Source organism: Macaca thibetana, chromosome 6 (assembly GCF_024542745.1).
Source record: "Macaca thibetana thibetana isolate TM-01 chromosome 6, ASM2454274v1, whole genome shotgun sequence".
Classification (NCBI taxonomy): Eukaryota; Metazoa; Chordata; class Mammalia; order Primates; family Cercopithecidae; genus Macaca; species Macaca thibetana.
The window spans coordinates 92,650,130-92,663,121 of NC_065583.1; the positions used below are offsets into that span (position 1 = coordinate 92,650,130).

Genomic DNA, 12,992 nt, shown 5'->3' on the forward strand with positions numbered 1-12,992 from the left:
AGGTATATATTTAGTTATCGTAAAGAAAATGCACATAATGTTTTTCCTGGAGTTACCAAATATATCATAATTCCATTGTATTTTCTTTGCAGTTACATCTGTTGGTCGAGTCATAAAAATAATTACATGTCCCATCAAAGCTAATATCCTATAAGATGCATAGCATGCATTTCATTTCTCTTTAACAGTTTTTAATGTATGATTAGGATGAACAGATACGTTCTAATCCATCTGCTCTGAGAACTGTGACAGATATCCTGCATCAGATACCAGCAGATGATCAGTGATAGCCATAATTAGAATAGATATAAAAATACAGTGTATTTGTTTATATTCACAAGAAAGTAGGTTAATTGATTAAAGCCTTCAGAACCCGTGTCAGACACCAGTCATAGTGGGATTAATTTAACTTTCTGCTTTGACATCTAAAGTATTCTAGGTAAACTGCTGCAGTTGTTCAAAATCTAAATCTATGGATCAAATTTTCATACAGGTATTAGACTTTAGAATCATATGAGCCAGATGTGAATAGGAGCTACTCTTCCTCATGAGGCTGTTTTTAATCAGTCATTTCCCTGGAGTAGCACACAATCAATGAGCTCTAAATCCTGAGGCTACCTGCGCTTGTAGGAAGGCCTGGGAACATCATTACAGAACTTACAATTGAGCACATGTGAAAAAATTAGAGCAGAAATTAAGGGTAAGAAAGGTTAACTTCAGAAGTCTTACTTTGGTACTGCTCTTTTAGAGGGAGGTAAAGAGATTTTTAAAAAATGGAATATTAACCCCAACTTCTAAATGCAGAGAATTTTCTATTAAAAGATCATTATAAACAAGACAAATGAGAAGTTATTATTGATTTATGTTAGCTAGAACTGTTTAAACACGTGTGTTATTTCGAGAATGTACATGTGGGTCAATTTCAGGAGGAGTAAACAAATGTAAAGATGCTTTTTCGCTAGTACCTCCTATGTGATACTTCGGTGTGCAGTCAATTGACGCACTGTGTCTTGAGCTAATGTACATAAGGAAATTTAGTTCCACTTGATAAGACACATGCTTAACTGGCTTTAAGAAAATAAACCAAGGTAAAGAACAATGTGTAAATGAAACAGAGAACTTGGCACTTGACTGTATGGAAGCCCATGAGCCATGTGGCTTAATTGGGGCCAGTTGGGATCATTTAATGATTGCTGTCAGAAGATCAGATTTAATTCTCCTTATAAGAAGACCACAGTGGGATAGAGTTAAACAAATTGTCATCAGAGGTTTCAGATGAACAAAGCTTTAATTAGGTTGATTGGGATGCTATAAAAGAGATGAAGAGAAATGGAAAAATTGATGAATCACTGAGTTCTATGTTGAGCCACATATAATAGCAATATCATATATATTTTGAGAGAGAGTTTTATGCCATTTTGAACTCACATATTTTAGCATGTAAAGATTCTGTGTGAACTTTCTAAATGTGTAAGGTTTAGAGATAAAAATAAATGACATTCCACTTAAATAACAATGATTTATCTAGCATTTTCTCTTTAATGTACAACAAAATCATTGGCAGGGGGACAATGGTATTTCTTCCCATTTCAAGGTCATCTTTAAATGTTAAATAAATTGGAAAATAAGTAATGAAAGCAGCAAGTTATTTTCAAGGACATAATTTTCAATCATTTAACATAATATTTGAATGCAGAGTAAAATAAAGCTTTTACTGAGAACGTCCTTTTAGGCATTCACACCACAGTCTTAATAATATTGTGATTATTTACTGGTGATAATATTCAAGACAACTCAGGTGTCTGAAAATGTACCCTTATTGTTTTATTTACACATTTTGAAAGACTAAAATGTGTTTTTCCATGTGCTGTGCACACATGTGCACACACACACAAATGTATCAGTATGACTGAAAAATGTGTTCAACACTTATAGGCATATGAGAAAATATTTTTAGAGTATTTCCATTTTAATCATTAAATATGATATATTAAAGATGCAGAATATAACGAACATAATTTTTTTTCTGACAGGATCATGAGATGCCTCGGAATTTATATGTTTTTATTATAATAACATGAAAATATATAATAGCAACATCTCCCACTTCTAGCCTAGCTTGCTTTACAGACTGTTTTGTTTCACTGATGTTGATGTTGTTTAGTGCTTAACTTGCTTTGTTCAATAACAGCAACAAAAATCCAGCTGCATGTGCTTACTGCGAGGTTATAGCTGGGGAACAGAACGCAATCTGTGATGCTAAATTGTAGCTCTTGCTTTGTGATACGACAGTGCAGGCTTTACCTTTGTGGTGAGCCTTGCCACATCACTCAGAGGCCTTTGAAAGAAAACATGGTGGCTGCACTGTTGTGAAAAATTAGAAAAGCAAAGACATGATAGAACCCTGAATTAATTACCTAATGTGGAAAAACTAAAAGCTGTGGTAGGGTTGGATAGCACAAGGTTCTTCACATATTTAGAACATTTGGAGTTTATTTTGGCATGGGAATAGAGAATGCTGTTTTAGCTGCAGTGTGAAAAAAGTGTCCAAGACAAAATAGACTACGGATAACTATGACAGGGAGACTATGCTTCCCTCACAGTTATTACATTGTTTATAATGCAATACAATTGTAGAGAGGTATGTGTCTCCTAAATTCTGGAACTGTGTAAATAAAATGATTTATGTCACGGATAATGGCAGGTTAGGCCCACTTATTAAATTAATTGCAGGGGTTTTGAAAACGAGTTCCTTTTTAGCCTTATTATATTTCTGACATACATTTCATCTCTTTTTGTCCTTGGGGAAAGATATTAAAGTAGGACTAGAAGCATTAATGTGGAGTTTTCAGCAGCCGTGGTCATTGGGAAAATTGATATATTTCCCTAGTTATTTCCACTTTTGCTGCCTGAAGCTCTTCCGTAGCTGATACGTAAGAGAAACTTCTTAATTTTTTTAACACTGTAAATTTATTCTTCATTTGGTGATTATTGTTACAGGATAAATGAGGCATTATCTGTTAGAAGTTGCTGATCATTAGTTTTGGAAAGTGAGATCTTCATGGTAAATGTAAGGACTACACTGTTCGCTTGGTAGCATTACTATATGATAGGACTTTCACTTTATGCCTTTAAACAGAAGCAATCATACGAGCAGTAGGCCATGTTCCCAGTACTACTATGTACCCAGGATTCACATATAGTACCACATCTTATGATCATAACCATCCTACAAGTGAAAATTGTTTTTTCAGTTATGGGTAGGGCAAGGAAACAACAGTTCCAAGGGATTAATCATTCTGGAGTCACACAGTGTCCAAGTACCAAGCTAGAATTCCAACCCTGTTCTTTCTGATCCCAAAATCCATTCAACTTCCAATTCTCAGTATAAATTATTCTAATTCCACATAGGAGATGCCATATAAATATGAAGTATTAAGTGAGGTTATCAATCTGCCTCTATATAAGCAAAAATAGTAAAATATTTTTAGTGGTAGTCATTAAAAATAGAAGCTGAAGAAAAGAAAATACATCAGTTGAGAGATACAAATCTTAAATGATTGTCAATCAACTAATAGTCATTGGCTCTTTTTATATGTTTGACAGTAAGGGTATATACTGGGGATAAAAAGGTGAAACAAACAAATATAACCGATGTTGAGGAAGATGAACAAACACACAGTTTCAGCTGTTGCAAGTGCTACAAAGGAGAAGGACTTAGTGCTTAGATCTTATGAGAGGGAAATTCGATGTCATCTGGAGGGCGTGGAGTACTTCCTGAGGAGGTGAAACTGAAGCTGAGACAGAAGGGAGGAGAAGTTAAGGAGGCACAAAAGGAAAGGAGGAACATCCAGGCAGAAAGAATTGCATAGTACACAAAGGCCTCTTGGCAGGAAGGAGCATGGCAGGTGTGAGGAACTGGAAAAGATGGTCAACATTATTTATTATTTGTATGTGTGGTACTGTGTTACTGAGACTTGAAGATGATTTGAAATTCATCATATTGATACTAAATTGGAATAAGTTGGGAAAATAAATTGGCATATTGCATGATGGTATTTATCTAGTGGAAAAGAATGGCTGTTCGTTTATTACCCTTAGAAGAATGAGTCTTGGGTATGTGATTTGGAAATAAACTCAAATTGCCCTCATAGCTAAGGTAATGGTACCTTTATAAAATACATGGTAAGCTTAGAGAGAAATGGATAACTTTCTTTTTTTTTTTTTTTTAAGGTTTTTCTTATTTTTTTTTAAATTTATTTATTATTATTATACTTTAAGTTCTAGGGTACATGTGCATAACGTGCAGGTTTGTTACATATGTATACTTGTGCCATGTTGGTGTGCTGCACCCATCAACTCGTCAGCACCCATCAACTCGTCATTTACATCAGGTATAACTCCCAATGCAATCCCTCCCCCCTCCCCCCTCCCCATGATAGGCCCCGGTGTGTGATGTTCCCCTTCCCGAGTCCAGAGAAATGGATAACTTTCAAGGCCAAGGAAATACTCCTCAACTCAAGACATCACGCAGTCGAGCATCTATAGGAGTACTAATCTGGTTATACCTTTTGAAGGTCAGAATAGCTCTTATTGGAAAAAAAGTAAAAGTTCTGCCTGTTCCTTTTAACCAAAATATAATTGCGTGCTTCATACATTTTTCAAACAAATCACAAAATAGAAAGTTAAATGTAATTAGATGTAACATATTGACCAAAGTTTTCCACTTAAAAAGATAATGAATCATTTAATTATTTGATTTAGCAATACCAGGCTTGCAGCAACTGGGCTTATGATCATTTTTGCCCCTTACGATGTATCCTGTTTGTATTTATTTAACAGTATTATTTAGTGTTGTGAGTGTTGTGTGATAGAGTATGCTCAGTTTTCAGCTTTGAGTTTTTACAAAACATTATTTGAGGATGCTAGTGTTAGTGAAAATGTAAGTCAATGAAAAAGATATTTGCTAATACGAATAAAAGAAAACCAGAATTTTTTTTGAAAACTGGCATCACATATTTCAATGTTTTATCATTATTCATAGGCTGTTTTTATTTAAGTGACTGCATTGTACTTATTGTAGCAAAATACATACTTTGCAAAGATAAGTTTAGCAGAAGAGAATTAATTTCTTCCCACATCTTTTAATGTGGCATGGCAGTCTCACTCTAAGATCAAAACACATAACTGAAGGTTATGTTTAACTTCTAAATCAAAGTGTTGTGGGAAGATGATTGAAATCTGATGATGACTCAGATCCACTTGATATGTGGTTTTCTTCCTACAGAAACCTTATGTAGAATGCCATTTCCATGTTAGAAAGAACTTAATAGCGAGGAGATTAAATAGTTTCACTATAGATGCAAAGTTTGTGTTATATACTTTGGTTCCTAGTTTGAATTTTTTTAAAGAACCTTGAGAGTCTCAATAACCGTAAGAATCTTTTCCCCCTCAGTATATCTTTTTTTTTAATGTGGGAGCAAACAAATGATTAGCATATTTTACCAGCATGCATTGATTTTTTTTTCCGCCGGTTTTCATAATTCTTTTTTTTAACCAAAAGTTTTCATTTATCTATTTTGATTCTTTGCTTGCATAGAATTTTTCATTTGCCTCAAAGGGTAAATTCCAATTATATGACTGCATTAACTGTGTATGATGATTTTTCTAAGGCCTGGTAAACAATAATTAAGATATATCTGCTACTTCAATGAAGTAACTTTTTTGTTTTCTTATTTTCATTTCTTAAAGCAATCGTAATAAAACACTAACCTAGAGTTGACATGGATTTTTCTCAGGTGTTTTAAAGATGGAAATTAAAAATCACGCCCCAGGTCTGAATTGTCCTCATTGTCCCTTATCTGAACCTCTCCAAGGCCTCTGTGTGTGGGGTGTGCAGCACAGCGCACTCAGACAGTTCTGCTCAGAGAAGGAAGTGGAGAGTTTTGGTTCCCATTTTACACTTCTGGAACAGTTTAGGGAAGGAAGCACCTTTACACCTTTTATTGTTCGTGGTTGCTGACATCATATCCTTCCCTGACCAGTCTGTGTGCGTGTTTCCTGCCATTCTGTCAAAATTCTTCTGTGCTACTGGGAGAGATTTGTAGGAGGGAAGGAGGGAGGAAGAGGGCAAGAAAGAGTGAGGGAGGGAGGAGGGAAATGGAAGGGGGAGGTATGTGTCACTCAAGGGAACTTGTTTGTAAATAAGATAGCCCAGTGGGAGAATGATCTTTAGCATCTGTCCAGAAGAAATTCTTCTCGACTTGGGTCTCAAACCACTTTGCCTTCATCTGCCTGCTTATGCCAAACTCAAAATGAACAGAAGCCTGCCATAATGAAGTTCCCCTTTTTAGTAAGCAGCCTCATTTTAGTTTTCTTTTATCTGGGTTGGCATTTTTTTTTTTTAAGAAAAAAATGCAGAAGACTGTAACTCTATAGAGTGTAACTATACTAGAACATTTTTTCTTTTTTTTCAATTACTGATTATTTATATGTAGCTCTGTCATTTTCTAAGAATGCTTCTTTCCTGTGGAAAAAAGTAGCGGCAAGGCTGTTGGAATTATGTTAAGCTTATGGTTGATTGTACATAATGAAAGCTCTCTGCATAACTTGAAATTTTACTACATGTAGGCAAGCTATTATAATCCTTTTTCATATACACACAAAACAGTTTTACAGATTACTAAAGTTAAATAATCTCTTTCTTCACCTCTCTAGGCCTCTTACAAATTAGTACTTGAAACTGACCTTATAATATAGTTTTTGCATAAAAATTAGGTTAGAGAAAATGTGCTAAGAAAACAATGCGTGAGCTGTTGTTGACCTTCCTGATTCTTTAAATTTTTACTGACAGCTTTGAAATGTGGTGACCCATAATCAAATGTTCTAAACCACGTTTCATGATAGACTTTACTTCATGACCAGTTACTTAGTGTCATCATCACCACATATTACTCTGCATGTGTACTTCATACCAAATTTTGCATTTTAGAAATGTTTTGAAGGCAATATCTCAAGAAATATTTATTTATACAGAAAACAAAAATTTAGTCCTATTGAAATTTAAACTTGCTTCTCTCTACATTGCTTTGCATATTTCAAAAAAGAGAATATATTCAATGGCATTTTTATCAAGCACTTATATATGCATAAATACATACACACATTCTCTTTGGCAAAATTTTTTTCCTGCATGTTTTAAGAATTTTTTTTTTTTAAAGTCCTTGCTCTGCTCTTTTAAAAAATGGTCTCATTCAAAGTTGTGAAATATGGGGTGGTGATATGGAGGAACTCTCCTAAGTTTGGTTCGTCAGAAACTCTCTCTGCCTTTCTGAGACTTTTCTCCAAAGTTGTTTCGCTGCTTGTTTGGTTATTTGTATTTTGAAATCAAAATCTGTAGACATTCTTGTCTCTTCTGCCTTATCACCACACTCTAATCTGCTCACCCTGACCCTCCACCTTGAAGTGAATAAGCGCTTAGGCAGCCATAGTCCTGTAAGCCGATAGTGCCACCGGCCTCAGCTCAATGAAAGGAAAGGAAATTGTCCTATATGCATTTGCTGTGGATTCATGCATTGGCTTTCTGTGATAGAGAAAGCTTGTTTGTATCTTTGGCGTCTTAAACATGCATGGGAAATACAATTCTAACATGCTGCTTGCTTCTAAGGTAAGACTATAGGAAACACAGGAAAGTTGCCCTATTGAGTGACATTTAAGACTTTTTCTAAAAATAGTTAGACGGACAGTGTCTAGCAACATCAAATATATGATGCAATTACGCTTTGTAGGTTTTTCATATTTTAATGTGATTTCAATATGTTATAACCATTTTTATGTGTATTTGTCAAATGTGTGTTATTTCTACAACTCTTTAAAATTTTGAACCACCTCCAACATTTAAAATTACAGCTGGAGCAATAGTTTTTGATGAGCACTGTGTGGTCATAATGTTACTCAACATACATATTCTGAGAGGCAGAACCGAGCTGCAGTTTAGCAGAGAGGCATGGGGCAAAGAGAAGGGATAGTCTTAGTATTTAAGCAGCACTTAATCCACCAGAACTAATTATGTCATAATAGCTTCTGCAATTAAATAATCACCAAAAACTAAAAAAAAATACCCAAGGTGATAAAGAATTTAGAAATTAAATTAAAGAAATCAAAAGACAGCTAATGGTCAGACCGAATGTGTAACAGCCTTCCTGTTCCAAGAACTTTGAATTGGAGCCAAATAATCTATTAAATAGCCAGGACATTGGCTTAGCATTACATAATGCATGTGGGAATTTATCAGGTCAGTTGTCAGACACCACCTAAAATAAACAGGGAAATTCTGAGCAGTGTGTAAAGTTGTTGCATTCATTGACCTAAGACGAAATAGAATAATTGGAGCTGTTGCTTGAAGAAACCATTGTGGAATGCTTTCTTGTTAACTTTCACATTTCAGAGCAATTAACTTCCATTATGTTCAAGTATTTTCAGATATAATTTAAAACCAAGTAAAGTACATACTTTTAATATTCTGGGTTTCTTGGACTTATCTCATGTTATTGATGATCATTTCTCTAATTTTAATTCATGACCCAGAGATCGCCAGTGTGTAATATGAAGCTTCTGCAATTTTGTATCTTACTCCACAAAGACGTGATGTCTGTTTGTAAATATTTAAATTTAGAGGATGGATGGCCTGTTATAAAAAGTATGGTATAATTGAAGAATAATCTTAATTTTGCACCATTTATTTTCTATCAATGCTTATCTTTTTTGATTCTTGTTATCTAAGATGTACTTTAAGGGCTTTCAAAAAGAAAAGATCTCACTGCTGATAGATGCTTGTAACCTAAGATTAAATATTCCATATTATTTTTACGGTGTTCTCACAGCAATAATTTTTTTAAAGTAAGAGTAAAGGATTTAGATTTAAATTAGTTGACATTTACATATATCAAACAGCACTTTCATAATCGTCCATCCTATTTGCATAACGAGGGACGTTATCACCTCTGCTGTCAAAACAGGAGATTGTTTTCCCTTCAGAAATGAATTAGCTGCCCTACTTAGCATACACAGGTACATAAAGGTTCATTAACTCTCTGATTTAGGTAATTTTTCATAACAGAAGGGTGAAATTGTCACCTAATTTCATTAAAAAGATTAGGAAACTTTTTACAAAAAAAATACATTTCAAGTGTTAGTCTTTAAAAAAGCATCACTTAAATGACTTGTTAAATTACTTATGAGATTATTAAAAAATAAAACATTCCTACCTGATATGCTCCTGTCTGTGATACACCATATACTTTTAACAAAAAGTTGTTTTTATTCATTTTATTGCTTTAGCTCCATATAGCCTATTTCCTTGATAAAATTAGAATATGATAGTTCTTATGAAACTGACTTGCTGTTAGAGTGGTATTTAATTTTTCTTTTTTGTTCAGCAGGAACGAATGCAGGAATTTGGGAACTGAGCTGTGCAAGTGCTGAAGAAGGAAATTTGTTTGGAGGAAACAGGAAAGAGAAAGAAAAGGAAGGAAAAAATACATAATTTCAGGGACGAGAGAGAGAAGAAAAACGGGGACTATGGGGAGAAAAAAGATTCAGATTACGAGGATTATGGATGAACGTAACAGACAGGTGAGTGGAGTAAACTTTCTTTGTATCATTATTTATTAATTATATTTTCTCCACATATGTTAAGGGTACAGAAAATATTTTGAATCTGTAAACATCTATTAAGAGAAGTTTGGGTTAATTAAATGTGGCCAGTTAAAGTGCTGATAATCTCTTATATATAAAGGAGAAAAAATCACTTTGTCAGAAATACAGTTTACACATTTGTGATCATTCACTTTTTACTTCAATACAAATTTTAAATGGGAAGTGTGCTTGTGTGACATGAATAGTTTGATAATTAAGAGTTAATCAGCACAACATTGCTACATTGCACGCATCATCAAACAAAGATATCCTTATATTCATGGGAACTAGACCTTTTGTGGTCATTCACTTAAAGGTTTATAATATGGGATAAATATCCTGTATAAAAATGGCTTTCAATTTTATTCATAGTAAATGAGATTTTGAAGAACATCCAAACATTTTAACATTGTGCTGACAACAACAACAAAGAAAACACCCACACAAGATATTAATAACTTAAAACATATAGGCAAGAACTATCAGTTAATTAATACCATTTTAAATCTGAATTTGATAAACATAGAGGCAGATGGTGTTAAAATTTTTTTCTGAAATGCCAGTGATAATGTCTGTGTGATACAATTAATCTGTTGTGAAGACTTTACACATTCAAATGCTCAGTTCAGCATTAAAGACTTGTATATCATGAATGCCTGCAATTTGACTCTATTTTTCTTCACACTTGGGGAGAGTGGATTTAGTTAGGCTATATAAGGACAGCTGGATAGCTTGTCTAACATTAAATATTAAATAATGGTCCTGGGAGAAATTAGAGTAGTGCAGGGTCCCAACCATCTCATATGGATCATGGAACCTGCAGAGAAGACGTTTCTCAACTGTGAAAGAGAAGAATGTTTTGCCTATTGCTCAGTTACACTGAAGAAAGGCTACACAGTAGCCCCGGGGACAACTACCAGACTGTAATTTCCCCACAAATATAGAGGCTTATGTCCTCTATTGTCCCTTTTTGTCTTCTTGGACATACAAATGGGACTAGAACTGATTGATTCATTTTTTTAAATATAATGTTGTTTCATGAGTAAATTATAATGAATAGGAATTATTATTTATTGCATCAAAGTCAGTATACTATTAAAAGTAGAGAAACTTTTAGGTTTTCAAGTTTATACTCCTCTAAATTATTGTATATTTTCAGGTACACATGACTTGAACTAGTTTTGGCTGCATGTTTAGCTAAAGGGTGAATACTACTAAGATTTATGGTGGATTCCTTTAGTGTTTTCATGCGCATCGTTTCTTGCTGTGGATCAAGCCAAAAAGCAATAATTGCGTCAATAGAAAACCACTATTTTTTAATTGGCCTATAGCTTGAAATTGAAATTAAGACTGAAATATTGAACATCATGTAACACTGTTTGGACTTTGTTATTTGGGCCAGAACCAATTTTGAGTACAGTCAAAAACATATGAATGAGCATTTACACTTTATTACCAACATCAGATAATTTTTAGGTTTATGATATTCATTGTATCTTGTTTTGCTTGCAAAGTTAGAAGATAATTTTTGCAGGTTGAATTCATGAGCTTTTATTATGCTTTATTTTTAAAAAACAGGGATCCAAGATTTTTTAATTTCTATTTTTAATTATTATGGGTAGATAAGAGTTGTATTTAATATGGGATACATGTGATGTTTTGATACATGTATACAATGTGTAGTGATCAAAATCAGGATAACTGAGGTGTGCCTACCTCAAGCATTTATCATTTCTTTGTATTAAGAACATTCCAATTCTATTCTTTTAATTACTTTTAAATATACGATAAATTCTTATTAACTGTAGTCACCCTATGTACTACCAAATTCTAGATCTTATTCATTTTACCTATTTTTATACCCATTAAACATCCTTACTTTATCCCCTCCCCGCTCCATGCCCAGCTACCGTTCCAAGCCTATGGTAACCATCAGTCTACTCTCTATCTCAGGGAGTTCAATTAAAAAAAAAAATTAGTTCCCGCACAAGTGAGAACATGCAAAATGTGTCCTTCTGTGCCTGGCTTATTTCACTTAACATAATGTCTTCCAGTTGGTTTCACCCATGTTGTAACAAATGACAGGAATTCTAGGGATACAAGAATTTTAAAGCCAGGAGTGGTAGTTCATGCCTGTAATCCCAGCACTTTTGACAGGTGGATCACTTGAGCCCAGGAGTTCAAGACCAGCCTGGGCAACATAGGGAAATGCAATCTCTTATTTAAAAAAGTTAAAAAAAAAAAAAAAATTGGTGTGGTAGTGGCACGCAGCTGTGTTCCCAACTACTTGGGGATCACTAGGGCCTGAGATGTCAAAACTGCAGTGAGCCGTGATCATGTTACTCCACTTCAACCTGGGCAACAGAGTGAGACCCTGTCTCAAAAAAACAAAAAGAAAAAAAGATTTTTAATATCCTACTTTTGAGCTAATAATTGAATATCTTTATTTATATACAGTTGCAGCTACAGTGACTGTTACTCTCATCCAGGTTAGAAGTCATAATAACTTTAGAAGAAGAAAACTTATTAAATTCAGCTTAGTTTGACTTACCATTTTTTTAAATTCTGAAGACAGATCTCTTGATTTTATTCTTTAGAATTTAGGATATATTTATTCTTTTCTCCAGTCTTTAGATACAGTAGGCCTGTAAGTTCAATGCTTTTAAACAGAATTAGTAAAATTGAAATCTGCCATGTTTTAGTATATATTTCAGTGATTATTTTAGAGGCTATTGACAATTTCAAACATCTTACATATAAATGCTTGTCTTGTGCACCTCTCACCTACTATGAGAGCGGCTTTAAGAGTCGTTTGGGAAAGAGCCTAAAATATGTAGGGCACTTCTAATAAACAAAACCAGCAAATCCAAAACAGCATATCATTTTTCTTTGCAACATGTGTGGCGGCATCCCTAACCTGGGCTTGCTTTCAACTGTGTATTCACATGTTGCAAAGAAAAATGTTAGCTGCTTTGCCCTCTTTGAAGCTGCCCCACTGTAGACTGTCCAGTAGAACCTCACTCAATGGCTCGCCGTCATCTTTTCTTAAAAGCTGTCAAAGACTGCTCTCCATTGCACTTGTTTATTTAGCTATACACAGAACAAGGTATGTTTTTTCCAGAAAAAGAAATACTGACTTCAAGTGTGAAATGAAATATTACAGCACTGACGTGATAAGTTGTATATCATTAAGAAATAAAACTGTTGTGAAATAGAATGGCTGTTTAAATTGAATTTTACCTTTACTTTAGCCGTCTTTCATAATGGAAGTAGGGAACAGCTCAAATTCAGAAACA

At 34.1% G+C, this 12,992-nt stretch overlaps 1 protein-coding gene across 39 annotated transcripts in view; it reads left to right on the forward strand.

Annotated features, from left to right (window-relative positions):
• Nucleotides 1–12,992, forward strand: part of MEF2C (myocyte enhancer factor 2C) — a 182,564-nt gene that overhangs the window by 70,488 nt on the left and 99,084 nt on the right. For 17 of the 39 annotated variants that reach the window (XM_050795483.1, XM_050795457.1, XM_050795452.1 and 14 more), the window contains one exon: nt 9,438–9,633. In XM_050795483.1, coding sequence (XP_050651440.1) covers nt 9,580–9,633 — 54 coding nt within the window. In that variant the 5' untranslated portion in view covers nt 9,438–9,579. Of the gene's footprint in view, nt 1–5,927; nt 6,353–6,498; nt 7,667–9,437; nt 9,634–12,992 lie in introns of those variants that run through there. The other 22 variants (XM_050795460.1, XM_050795454.1, XM_050795486.1 and 19 more) reach the window with 7 other exon arrangements.